General features: G+C 50.8%; 1 protein-coding gene across 1 annotated transcript in view; it reads left to right on the top strand.

Annotated features, from left to right (window-relative positions):
• TMEM266 (transmembrane protein 266) overlaps positions 1-18,014 on the top strand; it is a 139,193-nt gene that overhangs the window by 73,540 nt on the left and 47,639 nt on the right. The window contains exon 5 of the mRNA XM_081230155.1: positions 2,333-2,406. Coding sequence (XP_081086281.1) covers positions 2,333-2,406 — 74 coding nt within the window. The remainder of the gene's footprint in view (positions 1-2,332; positions 2,407-18,014) is intronic.

Below are 18,014 nucleotides of genomic sequence, written 5' to 3'. Positions count from 1 at the left end.
ACTTTTCCTAGGTGAGAGGTATTAGAGCTGGGACTTCAAGCCATCAGGCCAGTTTTCTTTCCCAACCTGGTCCTCTTGGTGTTCGTCCTAGTTTCATGTTCATGGGAGCCTGATGCGCATGGCAGCAGATAGCTTGTCTGCCACCTCTTCTGTCCTTCTAGGTGTCCCTTGGCAGCACGTCTGTCAGAGCGGAGGGCCCTCTTTCTGCCTCCCACCCTGTAGACGCCTGTTTGGTGCACGAGCAAGGGGCCAAGGGTCTTGACGCTTGGCTTTGGCTGAGTGAGTGGTTTCTGGTAGAGCTCCTGGTTCCCCAGAGGTCCACTAGTCAGAAGACGGCTCATTCAAGTGTAAATTAAAAAAAGAAATGAAATTGTTGGCCCCTGAGAGATTTCCTTTCCTGCCATTGGCAAAATCCAGGACTGTAGATCCAGCCACCCCCAGACCCATTCAGTCATCTTAGACTTGTATTCTCAAATGCTCCCAGACCCTTTACTGGAGTCTCTGTATTCAGGGTCCGTCCTATTCAGGGTTCCAAGTCCTATTAGCCTTCCCTACTCTCTGAGAGAGGATGGCGGAGAGTGCAGAATTGCTTTTGTCTGATAAGCCTCGTTGGCTTTTGTACAGCTAGTGGCCCCTTGGTTCCAATCAAAGTATCTTCCAGCAGAAAGTGACTAGCGCTGATTTTACACTCAACCTGTCTTCAATTAAACCATGTTGTATACCTTTCCTCCTACTCATCGGTATGTCTGCTTTTTATGAGGTCTGACCATAACAGAGTCATTCTTTCCTTATTGTGGGTGATACTTGGGGCTCCTGGCCACTCAGGCATTGAGTGGAACTGAGAACACGGCCGACACTGGAATTTTGCTTAAAACTAAGCATCCAGGAGATTGATTTTGGTGGGAGATCCACTAGCAGCTCATAAAAGGCATCTTAAATTCCATAAAACGCACAGTCAGAGATTTATTGCTCTTCTAAAGCAAACCATAAAAAAAGGCACAGGAATTCATTTGAGAAATAATGGGGAGAGATTTTATGCTTCCAGAATCATCTGGAGGTCTTTTCAGAGTCACACAGGCCTCAGCCTCCCGGTTCCCACTCGTATTCATATGACCCAGGACGGAAAGAATCCACAGTGTGGCAGGACTTGCCTTCTGAGGCTTGTATTGGTCTAAAGCCAGGAACCCCAAAGTCTCCCACTTGGAACCTGTCTTTGAAGCCTCCTTCCCCCAGGACACGCTCCAGGACCTTGTTTCCACCTACCCCCAGGGCTTGCTGATCTCAGAGCTTTGGGGGAGGCTGTGGGTTCCTTTCTTTCGGCCAGCCCACCCCACTGATAGCTCTGGGCATCTTTCCTTGTCCCCCAGGGGATCTGAGCTGCGTGCTGACCAGAGCCCAGTAGGGAAATGTGCTCCCAGCTGCATTCCTGCACCTTGTTTTGGTCCTGCCCCACTGTCCAGGGATGTTCTACCAGTATCTCTTTTAGGCTGGCCCTCTGAGGGGGCATCCCCTCCCACCCACTCTCCATCAGAGCCCACCTGACCTTGTCCTGGGCCCCAGCACCCTACTTTTGGCCTTACTCCCTGATAAACTATGCTCTGCTACAGCTCAGAGGCTGGTCACGGCCCCTGTATTGTGAAAGGGCCTGCCAGAGGTACTGCCTTAATGCCAAGGATTGCCTGGTGGAAGGTGGGGTGGGAGCTTTCAGTGGCTGATAGCTCTCCCTGCTCATACGCTGGTATCCGGAGGCGTGGCAGCCCCCAGCTGCTCACTCTGCCACTTTCGGGAGGCTGACACCCTGCCCCACCACTGGTGTCTTCTTCCAGTCCCGGCTCCTGCCTTCTCCCCCAGAAGACCCTGGCTGACGTTGCCGTCTCAGCCACTCCGAATTTTCAGAATGAGAAGTCAGAGTAAGCTGGCCTTAAGCCCCACTCACAGCGCACAGTGCTTTGGGGGTGAATTGTGGGGATTTCTGGAAGCTCATCTAGATCTGACCGAAGCTGCCCACCCAGGTCTGAGGTGTCTTCTTGATCCCTCTGGAAGGCTCCCCTGGAAGGCTTCTTTCTGGGCACAAAGCCCATGGCGGCTGATGGGACTCTAAGAGGCAGCCCATTGGATGGAGGGAAGAACAGCATCACAGGCCCACCAACCTCCCACCACCTCCATCACAGACACCCCTTAAAGCTGCCTGATGTTCTCTGGCCCGACTGCATCCAGATCTGAATGCTCATGCTACGGGCTCCTGGAGGCCTGCCTCCACGCTATGAGGCCCCCTCTACTGATGCACCTAATTCCTTGCTCCTAAAATTGGCCCCTGTTATTGTGCTTGCAGTTTCCAGTGCATTCCAGTTTGCTGGCGTGATACACTGGATCAGTCTGGTCATTCTCTCAGTGTTCTTCTCAGAGGTAGGTCGAGACTTGGGCCCTGTGACCATCTCTTTAGGGCAACTCCTGGCCCGGGGAGACCAAGCTTTATTCTCTAAACACTTTCTAATGACAGACCCTCTGCCAGACCTTGAGGCTGCAAAGAGGGAGACACAATGCAGGGACCTGAGTTCTGTGCTGGGCCTCAGTGGGTGAGCCAGACGGTGAGCAGGTGTCGTCCAGGTGAGGGTAGATGGTGACATCTGTGAAGGTGAGACTGAGTGAGACATAGTTGAAGGAGAGCAAATAGTTTGTGTGACTGGTAAAGAGTAGGCGGAGGCCGGGCTGAAGCCCAGGGGGCCTGGAGGTGGGGAGACTGATTAGGACTCTGTGGCCATGGTCCTGGGTACATAGGTGACTTGCCCCTCGGGGTCGAAGCCCAGGGGGCAGAGAGGGTGGAGTCACAGGGCTGGGCAGTGGACTTGACCCAGTGCTTCAGTGGGTACAGGGTCTGGCTAGACTGAGCTGTGCCCCCTCTGTGGGAACAAAGGGGCACGTGTCTGGGATGAGGGAGCATGGGTGCCCTTCGTCGTTGCTAGAGCCAGCTGATGAAGCCCAAGTCCGTATCTCTGTGTGTGAGGTAAGAGGGAAAAAGCACCTGGAAGCTCGTGGGCCCTGGGTTTTGGTGGGAGCTGATAGCCCTGAGTGGGTCTGAAATGCGTGGGAACAGTTCCCCCACCTTGACATGGGGGTGAGTGACGCATCCTCTGAGCAGCTCCCGGCCTCTCACAGTGACCCCCTGGCCTGTGTTTCAGGGGCATTGACTTGGGGCTGCTCCCGGCAGGGTCTTCAGGGGAAGCCGGGAAGACTGGGCTTCATCCTATGCTCAGCGGCGGGTCTTTGAAGGACTGGAGAGTTTTGTGTGGAAATCCTGTCCCTCCTAACAGAAGACAGGCCCAAGTCAGCTGGCCACTGGCCCACTCCCTGTGTGTGCCCTCAGCCCCACGACCACAGGTCCAAATTAGCCCATGCAGAGCCCCAGTGGCGCCTTTCAGCATGGTCAGCAAGCGTGGGCGGAAAGAAAGGAATACGATACAGAGCCTGCTGGGGTGGCGTGTATGCCTGCACGTGTGCGCGTGCACGCACACACACACACACACGCAAGCAGCTTACACCAGCAAGGGTGATGCCATCTCAGAGGCAGAAGGGGCTCTGAGTCCCAGAGCCCAGCAGGGCCTTGAAGGAGGAAGGATGCTCCAGGAGAGCAATGATGTGGGTGGAGTTACGGAGGAAAAGAGTTTTTTGTACTGTGATCGGGGAGCCCAAGGAGTTAAGCACCCCAGGGTCCTCCTGGGCCGGCTCTGACCCCATCTAATGGCACGTACTTTCTCTCTCAGACTCAGGGGAGGCCTGGGCCTCAGACCTTGAATCCAGAATCCTGAGTCTGGGTGTGGGGTGTGGTGGGGCTGGGCAGCAGGCATTCCAAGCATGGAACATTCTTTCCCAGGCCTTGGCTCCCGCAGCCCACGGGGTTGGCAGGCGAGGACTCCAACACTGCCCTTCCTGGGAAGCGTCCCTAACAGCTCACCAAGGTCATTGCCTTAGAGGTGCCTCAGACCCCCGAATAGTGCCTGCTCCCCAGCCTGCTGCCCCTTGGAGGGTCCTGCCCTCCTGGCCCCCTTTGTCTCCGCTCATCGGGATTCCCTCCCATGCACACATGGGCTGTGGCCAGATGTCTCCTTGATGCAAACCTTGGAAAATGTGCCATGTGTCTGTGACTGCCAACAAAAATGTTTAATCAGTTGCTGCGGTTCTTCCATCTATCCCTGTGCTTTGGTTTTATTGGCTTTGCAGAATTTATTACCCAGTGTTAATTTGGCATTCCCTTCCTGTCACTGCCGGAGACGAGCCACCTGAAACAGACAAGCACCAGTGCAGAGGAATCGCGGCCTCAGAGCCCCCCCTCCCCCACCCCATGCCACGGAAGAGGCTGGGCTTCCCACAGGCTCAGCAGGGAGAGCTGGGGGCTGGCGGAGGATGACTGTGACCTTGGACCTTGTTAGAGATGGTGAGGGTGGGGGTGGAGCTGTAAGGTGGGAGTAACAGAGGAGTAACAGAGGGGTAGCAGGGGTAACAGGTGTAATAGAGGGGTAACAGAGGCGTTAACAGAGGAGTAACGGAGGGGTAGCAGAGGGGTAACAGAGAGGTAACAGAGGAGTAACAGAGAGGTAACAGGGGTAACAGAGAGGTAACAGAGGGGTAACAGAGAGGTAACAGAGGCGTAACAGGAAAGTAACCAGGGAGACCTGCCTCCCCCAGTACACCCAGCCCAGCGTGAGCGGAGGGGCTGGTACCCAGTGATCTCGTGAGGAGGCAGCCCAGCTAGCAAGCCGGGGTTTCCACGGAGCTCCCAGGAGAACCTAGCATCCGAAGAGGTTAGAACAGTCCCATAGAGGCCCTTTCCCCCTGCTCCCCGCAGGGCTGGAAATGTGCAAAGGTGTCTGTGCTTCTCACAATGACTGGGGCACAATGACTCCCCCTTTCTAGTGGGAAGGGCCAGGGCAGCCAAACATCCTTCAGCTGCAGAGCAGGCCCTGCGTATTTGCCTGCTGAAAATGCCAGCAGTGTCCCTTTAAAACCACATGGACGAGGACGGCAGCCCAGGGTCATATAGCCAGTTCCCACCAAAAGCGGCCCAAGGCTCTGGGCTCTTCATCTGGTCCGTCACCACTGCATCCTCCCCATGGCCCTAGTGCCGGCCGGTGGGGAGCAGACCAAGGATCTGGGGGAAGGGCCTGGGCCAGCGACTGAGAAAGAAAAAGCCCAGCCCTGAAATACCTCTGACCACAAACCCAGCACAACTGGCAGGCCGCCTCACCTAGGGAGAAGCGAATACCACCCCTTCGGAGCTGGCCTTTCTTCCTCTGGGAAATGGCTGCAGGCCAAGGGTGGGGGTCAGTCCGAGCCAGCTGACTTAACATGGGTGTGGTGTCACAGGCAAATTCCAAGAAAGTCCAACCCAAAGGACTCCAGATGCCAGGCAGCCTTTCACCTTGTGCTGAGCGTTATTCCAACCCTTGTCTCAACTGAGCTTTAGGACAGCCCCTGAATTGGGCGGGACACTTTGTGAGTTAGGAAACTGAGGCCTAGGAGGAGCGGGCGGGACAGATGCAGGCCTCAGGGTGGGTGTGCAGTGGGCCAGTCCATCCTTGCCCATCTCAGAGCTCTGAGGGCTGCTCCAGGGAAGATGCCCCGGAGGACAGAGCTAGGCCCACAGAAGAGAAGTGCAGGGCTGGTCTGACCTCAGTTTGAGGACATCTGTGCAAATAGGCCGAGCTATTCACCAGTGAGGCAGGTGCTTTTCAAAGTGGTGAGAGCAGGCGCCCCGCACCCAGTCAGGCCGTGTGGGTGCCCTACAGGGGCCCGAGGTGAAAATGGGTGCCTGGGAGGCTTCTGGGTCCTGCTGTGCTAGGTCGGCCAGGGTCATCCCACTTCCATGGGGCCCTGCAGCACAAAGACCGGGCAGAGCCTTCGGAATCCAGATGGAGAATTGTGCTAATGGTGTTTCCAAAGTGCCCCCCTGCCCTTGGCTGAGACCAGGCCCAGCAGCCACTTGCCACCAGGGAGGCCAGCAACTTCTCTTCCTGAGACCGCATGAGGCCTTGGGGCCCAGCCAGGCTGGGCCACCCTGCAGCAGGGCCTTAGTACAGGTCATGGGGTGTTGGCCCCATCCCCTAATTGGGGTGGAGATGCAGAGAGGCCCTGCTCTTCCTGGGAGAGGAGAAAGCCAACCCACGCTGGCCTTCTAGACAGGAGCCTCAAGGCAGTGGCAGCAGCTGCTGCATCCTCTTCCTCGTCCTCCTCCTGTTTATTATTATTAGGATTCTATTGAGGTGAAATTTACATAACAAAACATTTTAAAGGTTCAGTGGCATTTAGCACACACACAGTGTCGTGTGTGACCATCACCCCTTCCTAGTTCCAATGCATTTTCATCACCCCCAAAGGAGACCCTGTCCCCATTAAGTGGCCACTCTCCCATCCCCCCTTTTCCCCAGCCACTGCCAACCACTAATCTGCTTTCTGTTTCTATGAACTTAACTCTTCTAGATATTTCATATAAGCGGAATTGTATGATGTATGACCTTTTGTGTCTGGCCCTTTCACGCAGCACGGTTTCAAGTTCATCCACGTTGTAGCATGCATCAGTGCCTTGTTCCTTTTTATGTCTCGATACTATTCCATTGTATGGATAGACCACATTTTGTGTATCCACCTGTCAGTTGATCAAGGTTTTCTTTAACATCAGCTATTAGGGCCACCTCGTCCTCCCCGGCACTGACTCTTAAAGTTGTCCTGGGCTGCGCTGGGTCTCGAGGGAGTCTGGCCTGCTGGGTTACCTGTGCTGTGTGCCAAGCGAGGGCCATTGCCAAACTAAACTGAGCCAGGGCCTCCCTCATCTGTGCACGTCAGCAGCCACCCCAAGATTCTGGATCTGTGAGGTGTCCCTCTCCTGCCTGCTCCTTCCTCCCAGGGGGGCCCTGGTGAGCCTTAGTCATCAGATAGAAAGCAAGAGGGTTGTGCTTCTTTTTTTTTTAATTTATTTTTCACTTTTTATTTTATGTTGGAGTATAGTTGATTAACAATGTTATGTTAGTTTCAGGTGTACAGCAAAGTGATTCAGGTATACATATACATGTATCTATTCTTTTTCAAATTATTTTCCCATTTAGGTTGTTACATAATATTGAGCAGAGTTCCCTGTGCTATACAGTAGGTCCTTGTTGGTTATCCATTTTAAACATAGCAGTGTGTACATGTCAATCCCAAACTCCCTAACTATCCCTCCCCCCCATAACCATAAATTCCGTTCTCTAAGTCTGTGAGTCTGTTTCTGTTTTGTAAATAAGTCCACTTTTATCATATAAGCGATATCATATGATATTTCTCTTTCTCTATCTCACTTACTTTACTCAGTATGACAATTTCTAGGTCCATCCATGTTGCTGCAAAATGGCATTATTTCATCCTTTTTAATGGCTGAGTAATAGTCCATTGTATATATATACCACATCTTTATCCATTCCTCTGTCGATGGAATTTAGGTTGCTTCCATGTCTTGGCTATTGTAAACAGTGCTGCAAAGAACTTTGTGGTGCTGTGTCCTTTCAGACCATGTTTTTCTCCAGATATATATCCAGGAGTGGGATCGCTGGATCATATGGCAACTCTATTTTTAGTTTTTTAAGGAACCTCCATACTGTTCTCCATAGTGCTGTATCAATTTACATTCCCACCAACAGTGCAAGAGGGTTCCCTTTTCTCCACACCCTCACCAGCATTTATTGTTTGTAGATTTTTTGATGATGGCCATTCTGACTGGTGTGAGGTGATACCTCACTGTAGTTTTGACTTGCATTTCTCTAATGATTAGTGATGTTGAGCATTCTTTCATGTGTTTGTTGGCCATCTGTATATCTTCTTTGGAGAAATGTCTATTTAGGTCTTCTGCCCATTTTTGAATTGGGTTGTTTGTTTTCTTGATATTGAGCTGCATGAGCTGCTTGTAAATTTTGGAGATTAATCCTTTGTCAGACAGCAAACTTAATCCATTAATGTTTTGTGTGTTCTGACTGCTCCACCCACCAGCTGTTCCCCAGTCTCTCTCCCTTCCCTCAGCCTCTCTATTCACTGAGACACAGTATTGAAATTAGGCCAGTTAATAACTCTTAATGGCCTCTAAGTGTCAAGTGAAAAGAAGAGTCACACATCTCTCACTTTAAATCAAAAGCTAGAAATGGTGAAGCTTAGTGAGGAAGACATGTCAGAAGCAGATATAGGCCAGAAACTAGTCCTCCTGCACAAGACAGTTAGCCAAGTTGCGAATGCAAAGGAAACTTTCTTGAAGGAAATTAAAAGTGCTACTCCAGTGAACACACGAAGGCTGAGAAAGGGAAATAGTTTTATTGCTGCTATGGAGAAAGTTGTAGTGCTCTGGATAGAAGATCAAACCAGCCACAACATTCTCTTAAGTCAAAGCCTACTCCAAAGCAAGGCCCTAATTCTGTGAAGGCTGAGAGAGGCGAGGAAGCTGCAGAAGAAAAGTTGGAAGCTAACAGAGTTTGGTTCATGAGGTTTATGGAAAGTCGCCATCTCCATTACATAAAAGTACCAGGTGAAGCAGCAAGTGCTGATGGTAGAAGCTGCAACGAGTTATCCAGAAGATCTAGTTAAGATCATGAATGAAGGTGGCTACACTAAACAAAGGACTTGCTAATGTAGACGAAACAGGCTTCTATTGGAAGAAGATGCCATCTAGAACTTTCATAGCAAGAGAGGAAAAGTCAGTGCTGGCTTCAAAGCTTCAAAGGACAGGCTGACTCTCTTGTTAGGGGCTAATGCAGCTGGTGACTTTAAGCTGAAGCCAATGCTCATTTGCCATTCTGGAAGTCCTAGGGCCCTTAAGAATCATGCTAAGTCTACTCTGCCTGTGCTGTAAAATGGAACAACAAAGCCTGGATGCCAGCACATCTCTTTACAGTATGGTTTACTGAATATTTTAAGCCCACTGTTGATACCTACTTTCTTTCCAAATGTTACTGCTCACTGGCAATGTGCCTGGTCACCCAGGAGCTCTGATGGAGATGTACAAGGAGATTCATGTTGTTTTCATGCCTGCTAACATCTATTCTGCAACCCATGGATCAAGGAGTAATTTTGACTTTTTGGTCTCATTCTTTAAGAAATACATTTTGTAAGGCTCTAGCTGCTACAGATAGTGATTCCTCTGATGGATTTGGGCAAAGTAAATTGAAAACCTTCTGGAAAGGATTCACTATTCTGGATGTCATTAAGAACATTCATGATTCATGGGAAGAAGTCAAAATAGCAACATTAATGGGAGTTTGGAAGAGGTTGATGCCAACCCTCATGGATGACTTTGAGGGGTTCAAGACTTCAGTGGAAGAAATAAGTGTAGATGTGGTAGAAGTGGCAAGAGAACTAGACTTAGAAGTGGAGCCTGAAGATGTGACTGAATTACTGCAGTCTCATGATGAAACTTTAATAGGGGAGGAGTTGCTTCTTATGGGTGGGCAAAGAAAGTGGTTTCTTGAGATGGAATCTACTGCTGGTGAAGGTGCTGTGAAGATTGCTGAAACGACAACAAAGGATTTAGAATATTGCATAAACTTAGTTGATGAAGCAGCAGCAGGGTTTGAGAGGATTGACTCCAATTTTGAAGGAAGTTCTACTATGGTAAAATGCAATCAGACAGCATTGCCTGCTGCAGAGAAATCATTCATGAAAGGAAGAGTCAATCCAAGCAGCGAACTTCTTGTTATCTTATTTTAAGAAATCACCACAGTCACCCAACCTTCAGCAAACACCACCCTGATCAGTCAGCAGCCATCAACATCGAGGCAAAATCCTCCACAGCGAAAAGATTACAACTTGCTCAAGACTCAGATGGTTAGCATTTTTTAGCAATAAGTATGTTTTAACCAAGGTATATACATTATTTCTTTAGACATAATGCTATTGCACACTTAATAGACCACAGTGTAGTGTAAACATAACTTTTATATGCACTGGGAAATCCAAAAATTCCTGTGACTTGCTTTATTGCAATATTCGCTTTAAAAATTTTTTTTTAAATTTATTGAGGTATAGTTGACTTACAGTGTTGTGTTAATTTCTGCTATACAGCAAAGTGATTCAGTTATACAAATATATACTTTTTATATTCTTTTCCATTATGGTTTATCATAGGATTTAAAAAAATAAATTTACTTATTTATTTGTCTATTTATTTTTAGCTGCGTTGGGTCTTCGTTGCTGTGCATGGGCTTTCTCTAGTTGTGGCGAGCGGGGGCTACTTTTCGTTGTGGTGCACGGGCTTCTCGTTGCAGTGGCTTCTCTTGTTGTGGAGCACAGGCTCTAGGCACGCGGGCTCAGTAGTTGTGGCCCATGGGCTCTAGAGCGCAGGCTCAGTAGTTGTGGTGCACGGGCTTAGTTGCTCCGCGGCATGTGGGATCTTCCCGGACCAGGGCTCGAACCCGTGTCCCCTGCATTGGCAGGTGGATTCTCAACCACTGCACCACCAGGGAAATCCCCTATCATAGGATATTGAATATAGCTCCCTGTGCTATACAATAGGACCTTGTTGTTTATCCATCCTGTATATAATAGTTTGCATCTGCTAATCCCAGACTCCCAATCCTTCCCTCCCCCACGGCAACCACAAGTCTGTTCTCTATGTCTGTGAATCTGTTTCTGTTTCCTAGATATGTTCATTTGTGTTGTATTTTAGATTCCACATATAAGTGATATCATATGGTATTAGTCTTTCTCTTTCTGACTTCGCTTAGTATGATAATCTCTAGGTCCATCCATGTTGCTGAAAATGGCATTATTTCATTCTTTTTTATGGCTGAGTAATATTCCCCTGCATATATGTACCACATCTTCTTCATCCATTCATCTGTTGATGGACATTTAGGTTGCTTCCATGTCTTGGCTGTTGTGAATAGTGCTGCTATGAACATAGGGGTGCATGTATCTTTTCGCATTATAGTTTTGTCTGGATACATGCCCAGGAGTGGGATTGCTTGATCATATGGCAACTCTATTTTTAGTTTTTTGAGGAGCTACCATACTCAATATTCGCTTTATTGAGGTGGTCTGGAACTGAACCTGCAAAATCTCCAAGGTGTGCCTGTATAGTCTTCTGTCTCCCCCATCACCTGGCGTAGGGCTGGGCATCTGACATCCACCGATGAAGGCGTGAATAATTAAACATGTGAGAAATTCTTTTTCAAAATCTTGTTTTCATTTCTTCATTTGCCATGACCTTGACAATGATCTTAGGGAGCATGAAAGTTGGATATAGAGATGAATTTTCTAAACAAGTTGGAATGTACCGCTTTAGACAATGTCAAGCTCACCGTTGGTGGAAGTCTGCAAGCTCAGGCTAGATGACCAGCTCATTGGGCTACCAGACAAGGGATGAAAAAACACTGGAAGGCAGTTGGGCCATGCAACGTAACCTTTAAGGTCCTCCCTCCAGCTCTGAGATTCTAGAAATAATCTAGAAACATTCCACTTAACACCACATTCTCAGCAACAACTGATCCGTGCAAGTGGGGAGAGCTGGGCTAATACTTCTGCCTCCTGGAGGGGGGACCTATTAGGGAAGAAGCACATCCTCAGTGACCCTTGGCCTCAGACACAGACCAAGACCTCATGCCGGGCTGTCAGGGTGACATTCAGAAGGAGCTGGGAGGCCACCACACAGACAACCTAAAGTTTGGGTCCCTGGTGACTCCTCTGGGTGAGCACAAGACTCCATCTCATCACCCTGAAGTATAACAACAATCTTCATGTTTAAAAAGATAATTCTGCCCATTGTAGAAAATTAAGAAAATACAGACAAGACAAAATGAGAAAACACAAATCGCCCATATTCTCATCACCCACAGACAACCACTATTAACTTGGTTTACGTCCAGTGAGCCTTTTTCAATGCCTAAGTGTGTATGTACACACTTTTTCCTTAAGAAAAATGGGGTTATAGTGGACCTGATATTCTGGAACCCACTTTTTGTCTATGAATATTTTGTAAATGTCTTTTCATGTACATACTTTTACAACCACATACTTAGGGGGATTCTACCTAGTGTTTTGTTTTGTTTTTAATTAGCAAATAGTTGAAACACATCAAAAACATAGTGAATCATTTAATGCACACATGTGTTCACACCACCCAGCTTTGTCAAATCCTAACATTTTGGCAATCCCCTGCCATACAGTGGCTGCAGCCATTGTACGACGTCCCCAGTTTAACCCTCATCTTGGACTTGTAGGATTTCTCCCCGTTTTCTGCTGTTATAAACAGCAACAGCCCTGTAGACTCACCCCATCTCAGTGTGACTCAGTTTGGGTTTAAGAGCAGTGACCCTTGAGCCCGTGTGACCCCACTCCCTGCTCCTCTCCTGCCCAGAGTTCTCCCTTCTGCCCTCGCCTGGCACCACTTCTGGCTGTTTCTGGCTGTCATGGCATGTCCTCCCACCCAGGCGGCAGTTCATTCATGTGGGCCAGTGGCATAGAGGGAAGGTCAGGCCCAGGCTCTGAGCCTCCTGGTTCAGCCTTCTGCCAGCTGTCTGGTCCTGGGGAGGTCACTTTGCTTCTCTGAGCATCAGCCTTCCTCGTCTGTAAGAGGAAGTTAAAAATATCCATCTTAGGGCTTCCCTGGTGGCGCAGTGGTTGAGAGTCCACCTGCCATTGCAGGGGACACGGGTTCGTGCCCCGGTCCGGGAGGATCCCGTGTGTCGCGGAGCAGCTGGGCCCATGAGCCATGGCCGCTGAGCCTGCGCATCCGGAGCCTGTGCTCTGGAACGGGAGAGGCCACAACAGTGAGAGGCCCGCGTACCGCAAACAAACAAACAAACAAACAAAAAATCCATCTTAGAGGGATTTTGTGAGAAATGAAATAATGTGTATAAAGTTCCTCTATTAGTCTAGGTTTTCCAGAGAAACAAAACCAACAAATATAACCTAGATGTATATATTTATGTAATAAAAGAGATTTATAACTTCTTGGTTCACATGGTGATGGAGGTCAAGAAATGCCCAGATCTGTAGGGGGCAAAAGCTGGAGGCCCAGGAGAGCTGATGATGTGCATCTCAGTGCACGTCGGAATCTGCAATGTCCCAATTCAAAGACAGTCAAGCAGAGAGAGCAAATCCTTCCTCCCTCTACCTTTTGTTTTTATCAGGTGGATTGGATAGGATGAGGCCCGTTCATGTTGGGGAGGGCAATCAGCTTTTACTCATTATTCCAGTTCAAATGCTAATCTCATCCGAAACACCCTCCCAGACACACCCCAAATGAGGTCTGGCCAGATATCTGGGCACCCTGCAGCCCAGCCAAGTTGACATGTAAAATTAACCTTCTAATTCCTAATACAGAGCCTGGCACAGAGGAAAGACTTGATAAATGGAAGCTCTTGTTTATTTATTCATTCAGCCCACATTTTTGGGTGACTCCTTGCCAGGTGCTGTAGGTGGTACTGGGCGTGAGGATCCTGCCCTGATAATCAAGATGCAGGCCCAGCTCAGGTGTTTACAGTCTACTGGGAAGCCGCCAAGGGGATGTGTATAATGAGAGAACTGGAAATGGAGCTTGAGTCTCCTGCTGCAGTCAGTAGGAGACCTCAGACGGGAAGCAGGCTGCTTGCGGATGTGTGGGCTGCTAGGTGCACGGTGGGGATAGAGGACCTTCAGGCAGCAGTCACAGAGCGGACAAGGGACAGCGTGAGCGACCACAGCATGCCTGGTTGTTGACTACAGCAGGAAATGGTGAGAGATGTCCTGGGGACCAGGCCAGGTCATGAAATACCCTCCATGTCTTGCTCAGGAGTGGGGGTCTTGTTTTGAAGGCAGTGGGGAGGAGGCTCCAAGCAGGAGAAGGGGTGATGAAGTTGGACTTTTAGAGAAATCCCTCTGGCAGCCGGTGAGAAGCAGGGGTTGGAGGTGGGGGAAGACTGGAATTTGGAGACTATTTAGGAGGTGCCATTTAGCTGTAAGAGGTTAAAGGTTTGACCCAGAGCAGTGGAAGTGGGACGGAGGAAGGGACAAGCTGGACAGAGTAGAAGGAGCTAAACTCTGCAGGACTTGGGGAGCGGCCATCCTGGGGGAGGGGGGCACGTGTGAGCGAGAGTGAGGGTGAGCACGACTTCCCGGGAGCCTGGCCTCCTAAGAGGGGTGGGGATGCCTTGTGCTAAGCCTGGGAACTGCTGCAGGAGGAGGTCTCAGCTGGAGTCATGGACTGGGTGGGACTTCAGGGTGTCGGGGGCGAGTTGAAGCCAAGCGTGCAATTGTCCGGGGATAGGGGAGCGTGAGAGGAGAAGAAATGGAGCCCCAGGAAACAATTTTGGGACGGAAACCTGACTGAGAAGGTGTAGCCAGGGAGGTGGGAGGAGAACCCAGAGAGTGTGGGATCCTGGAAACAAAAGGAGGCCTTCTAGAACAAGGAAGCCGGCAGCACACCTGAAGCTGCTGAGGGGTCATTGGTAACCAGGGGCGAGCAGTTTTCCTGGAATGTTGGGTGCTGGCATCAGACTGCAGTGGGTTTAGTGGAGGCACCTCTTCAGAAACTTGGGAGAAGAGGGAGAGGGCAGTGGCTTAAGGGAGACGTGGGGTCAGTGAGGGATGTTTCAGGATGGAGGAAGTGGAGATGTTCATATGCCCAGAGGGAGTTCTGGAACAAACCTTGCACATCATGTGGGTTTCAGTTTCTCTCCTCGTCACCCAAGCCTAGCACAGTGCCCCCTGCACGGTGAGCACACAGCCAGGGCATGTCAGTGCTTAATTCACTGCCGTTTGGTCATGTTGTCACCACTGGGCTCTACCCTGTGGGTCTTGAACCCATTCTTTTAAGGTAGCCGGGAACCTCCTGCCAAAATGAACCCAGCATGGCGGGAGACGGTGCAGCCAGTGTGCCTGGGAGCCCAGGCCCCTGGAGATATCAGCTGCTGCCTCTCGGGAGGGAGTCATCTTTAGACCCCTAGGAAGGAGGCAGTCTCCATTCACCATCCTCTTCCCCACAGATTTGGGAGACTTGAGGGTGAAGGAGGGAGGGGGTGGCTGCTCGCCCTGCTCCTGTTTGATCAACGCCTAACCCCAGGGGGCACCCTTGTGCTGCCTGCAATCACCCCTCAACCTGTGCATGGTCATCCAGCAAACCTTTCTTTTGTTTTTTTCTTTTTCTTTTTCTTTTTTTTTGCGATACGCGGGCCTCTCACTGTTGTGGCCTCTTCCGTAGCGGAGCACAGGCTCCGGACGCGCAGGCTCAGCGGCCACGACTCACGGGCCCAGCCGCTCAGCGGCATGTGGGATCTTCCCAGACCGGGGCACGAACCCGTGTCCCCTGCGTCGGCAGGAGGACTCTCAACCACTGCGCCACCAGGGGAGCCCAAGCAAACCTTTCTTTTGCAAACCAGTTCAAGACTGCTTTCAGCCCCCGCAAATGTTCCTCACATTTCCTAAGTTCTCCTTGTAGCTGGATCCTGGACTCCATGTCTTCCTCTTGCTGCTCTAGTTTAACCGGGGCCTTGCAGAGGAGGGAGCCTGCAGCCATCTTGGCAGCAAAAACTTGCCCAAGGGTACATCTGCTTCTTGAGGAAGCACCAGGGGTCAGCCCCCAGCGGCCTGGTGCCCACCGTGTGTCTTCCTTAGGCCAGGCTGTTCCCCTAAGCCGTGCACCACCCCACTCCCCAATGCTGCCGGCTGCAGCCTTGCAGGGGCACAAGCTCAGGGTGAGATGTGTGCTGCTCCCTTTTCCCTGGCTGGTGGGCCCAGCTTTGGGGATGGCTCTGCAGGGAGCAAGGGTGCCAGCCCCCACTCTGCTCACCAAGCAGTGAGCCAGGGGATCTCCCTCGGCTGGAGGAAGGGGTGCCTTTGAAAAATTTGCTCGAAGGCATCTGATAGACTAGCAGGTGTTTCTGCCTGCATCTCCCAGCGTTCGTAAACCCTAGGAGACTCATCAGGCCTCATCCCAGGGAAAGAGGCTGATTCCCCTAAGGGGAGGGGCTCAGGCCTCAGGCCTCAGGAGGCCAGGAGTCCTTGCTGCCACCTGAGCAAGGCAGGGCCTGGAGCAGATGCAAGGGTCAGCACTTCCCATCCTCCCCACGTGCTGCCTGAAGCCTGAGCCCCTTCCCTTGGGAGAAATGAGGGGAGTTCCTCCTGAGAGCGGGGCTTGCTGAGGGAAAAGATGAGGCCTCTGGGGTGGGAAGGAAGAGGGGCCTGGGGACTAGAAGGTTTACCTGCCCCTCTCAGCCTCAGTTTGTGCATCTGTAAAATGGCACAAGAGCTTGGATTATAGTAAATAATAAATGGTGCCATCCTGGAGATTTTGCCAAGACTCTGGCCTGTCTTGATTGTCAGAGCATCCTCATCTCTGGAAGGTGAGACTGGAATGAAGGAGGCTGAAAACCCTTAGTCCCAGGTGGGACAGAGGCAGCTGGAGCTGAGGGTCCAAGTCCCTCAGTCCCACCCCCCTCAAAGCCCTTTGCAAATCTTGGGGGCAGGATTTCAAGGCCGTGGGCCCTGGGGTGGGGGTGGGTGATAAAAATAACCCCTCCTTCGTGTCCTCCTGCAGTTCTGTTAACAAAGCTCTTTCCAGCGGAGCTCTGTAGCAGCTGGCTAGCTGAGGCAGGCAGCACGGGGCCACTAGTTCCGCTTTCCTGCAGGCTGACTGAGGGCTACGGCCGATGTCCCATCGTTAGTAAGGGATAGTCAGAGCCCAAAAGGGAACCCTGACCTTTGACTCCTGATCTAACTCTCTTTCTCCTTCTTGCATCTGGGCATGTGGTCTCCCTGGGTTTACCCAGGGCATTGTCACCTTACACATCCCTGCCGTTCTGTTGGGTACTCCAGGGGAGTTTGTTTAAAAAAGGCGTATTTCTGGGCCCTGCACCCAGAGATCCTGACATCCTGGATCTTCATGAGAGCCCAGGAATCTCCATTTTAAACAAAATCCCCAGATGTTGCTAAAGCAGGGGGTCCTTGCCTGCACATTGAGACACACAGGCCAACAATGGGTTAGTCGGTCTGGGTGAGACCCGTGCTGGGGGCCGTGAGGTGGCAAGGCAGCGTGGCCAGGTCCCTACCTCCACGGACAGCACAGGATGCTGCCGGGGAAAAACCCCTGGGTGGAGTGTTTCAGAGCTGGGTTCTCATTCCACCTTTGACCCTGACTCAGAACAGCCAGTTCCAGGCCATTTCCCATCTACAGCAGGAGGCTGGCCCAGGAGCTGTTTCCCAAGCCATCTCCACAGCTGCCTTTTGGCTGTTCTGTTTCCATGGGCTGGGCTAGGAAGGAAAGTCTCCCTCACAGGGTGGGTCCCCTGTGGATGCGCCAGCAAGGAGGAAAGGCAAATAGGTGGCCAGTGCTCCCACTGTTCCACTTGCCTACCTGGTACCACCTTGACCCATAAGCCCACTCAACCTCCATCCCTTCCTAGAGCACAGAGGCTCCACTGGTGCTGCCTGCTGCCTGCTCCTCCCCTCTCTGGGGTTCCTGGCTGAGTTTCAGCCTGGCCAGCTCCCTTCCTCATCCCCCCACTGACTTTTTAGTAAATGCTGCTTTGTTTATAAAGCAGGATGATTCCTTTTAAATGAGGTAACCTAGAGGAGTCAAATTCATAGAGATGGAAAGTAGATGGTGGTTGCCAGGGGCTGTGGGAAGGGGGAAAGGGGGAGTTGATGGTTAATGGGCACAGAGTTTCAGTCTGGGGTGATGAAAAAGTTCTGGAGGTGGATGGTGGTGATAATTGCACAACAATGTGAATGTACGTAATGCCGCAGTTCACTTTTAGAAATGGTTAAAATGGTATAATTCATGTTATGTATATTTGACCACAATTTCCAAAGACGGAGCAGCAGCAGGGCAGGGAGAAGGAGAGATCACATCCAGACCAGGCCCTGTTCCTCTCTGTGCCAGCCTGGACTTTTTGCTGTGGGAGCCCCAGAATTGGGATTTTGAGGTGGATGTGGCTGGTGTATCATTTCAGAGGAGACAAATACTGAGTTTCAAAGTCAGCACAATTCGAGGGAGTGAACAGCAGCAAAAGAAACTCGGACAGTATCTG

Source organism: Mesoplodon bidens, assembly GCF_964165515.1.
Source record: "Mesoplodon bidens genome assembly, chromosome: 3".
NCBI classification, from domain to species: domain Eukaryota; kingdom Metazoa; phylum Chordata; class Mammalia; order Artiodactyla; family Ziphiidae; genus Mesoplodon; species Mesoplodon bidens.
Note: the sequence above shows the minus strand (reverse complement) of the source record. Positions and strands in the feature narration are given on the sequence as shown.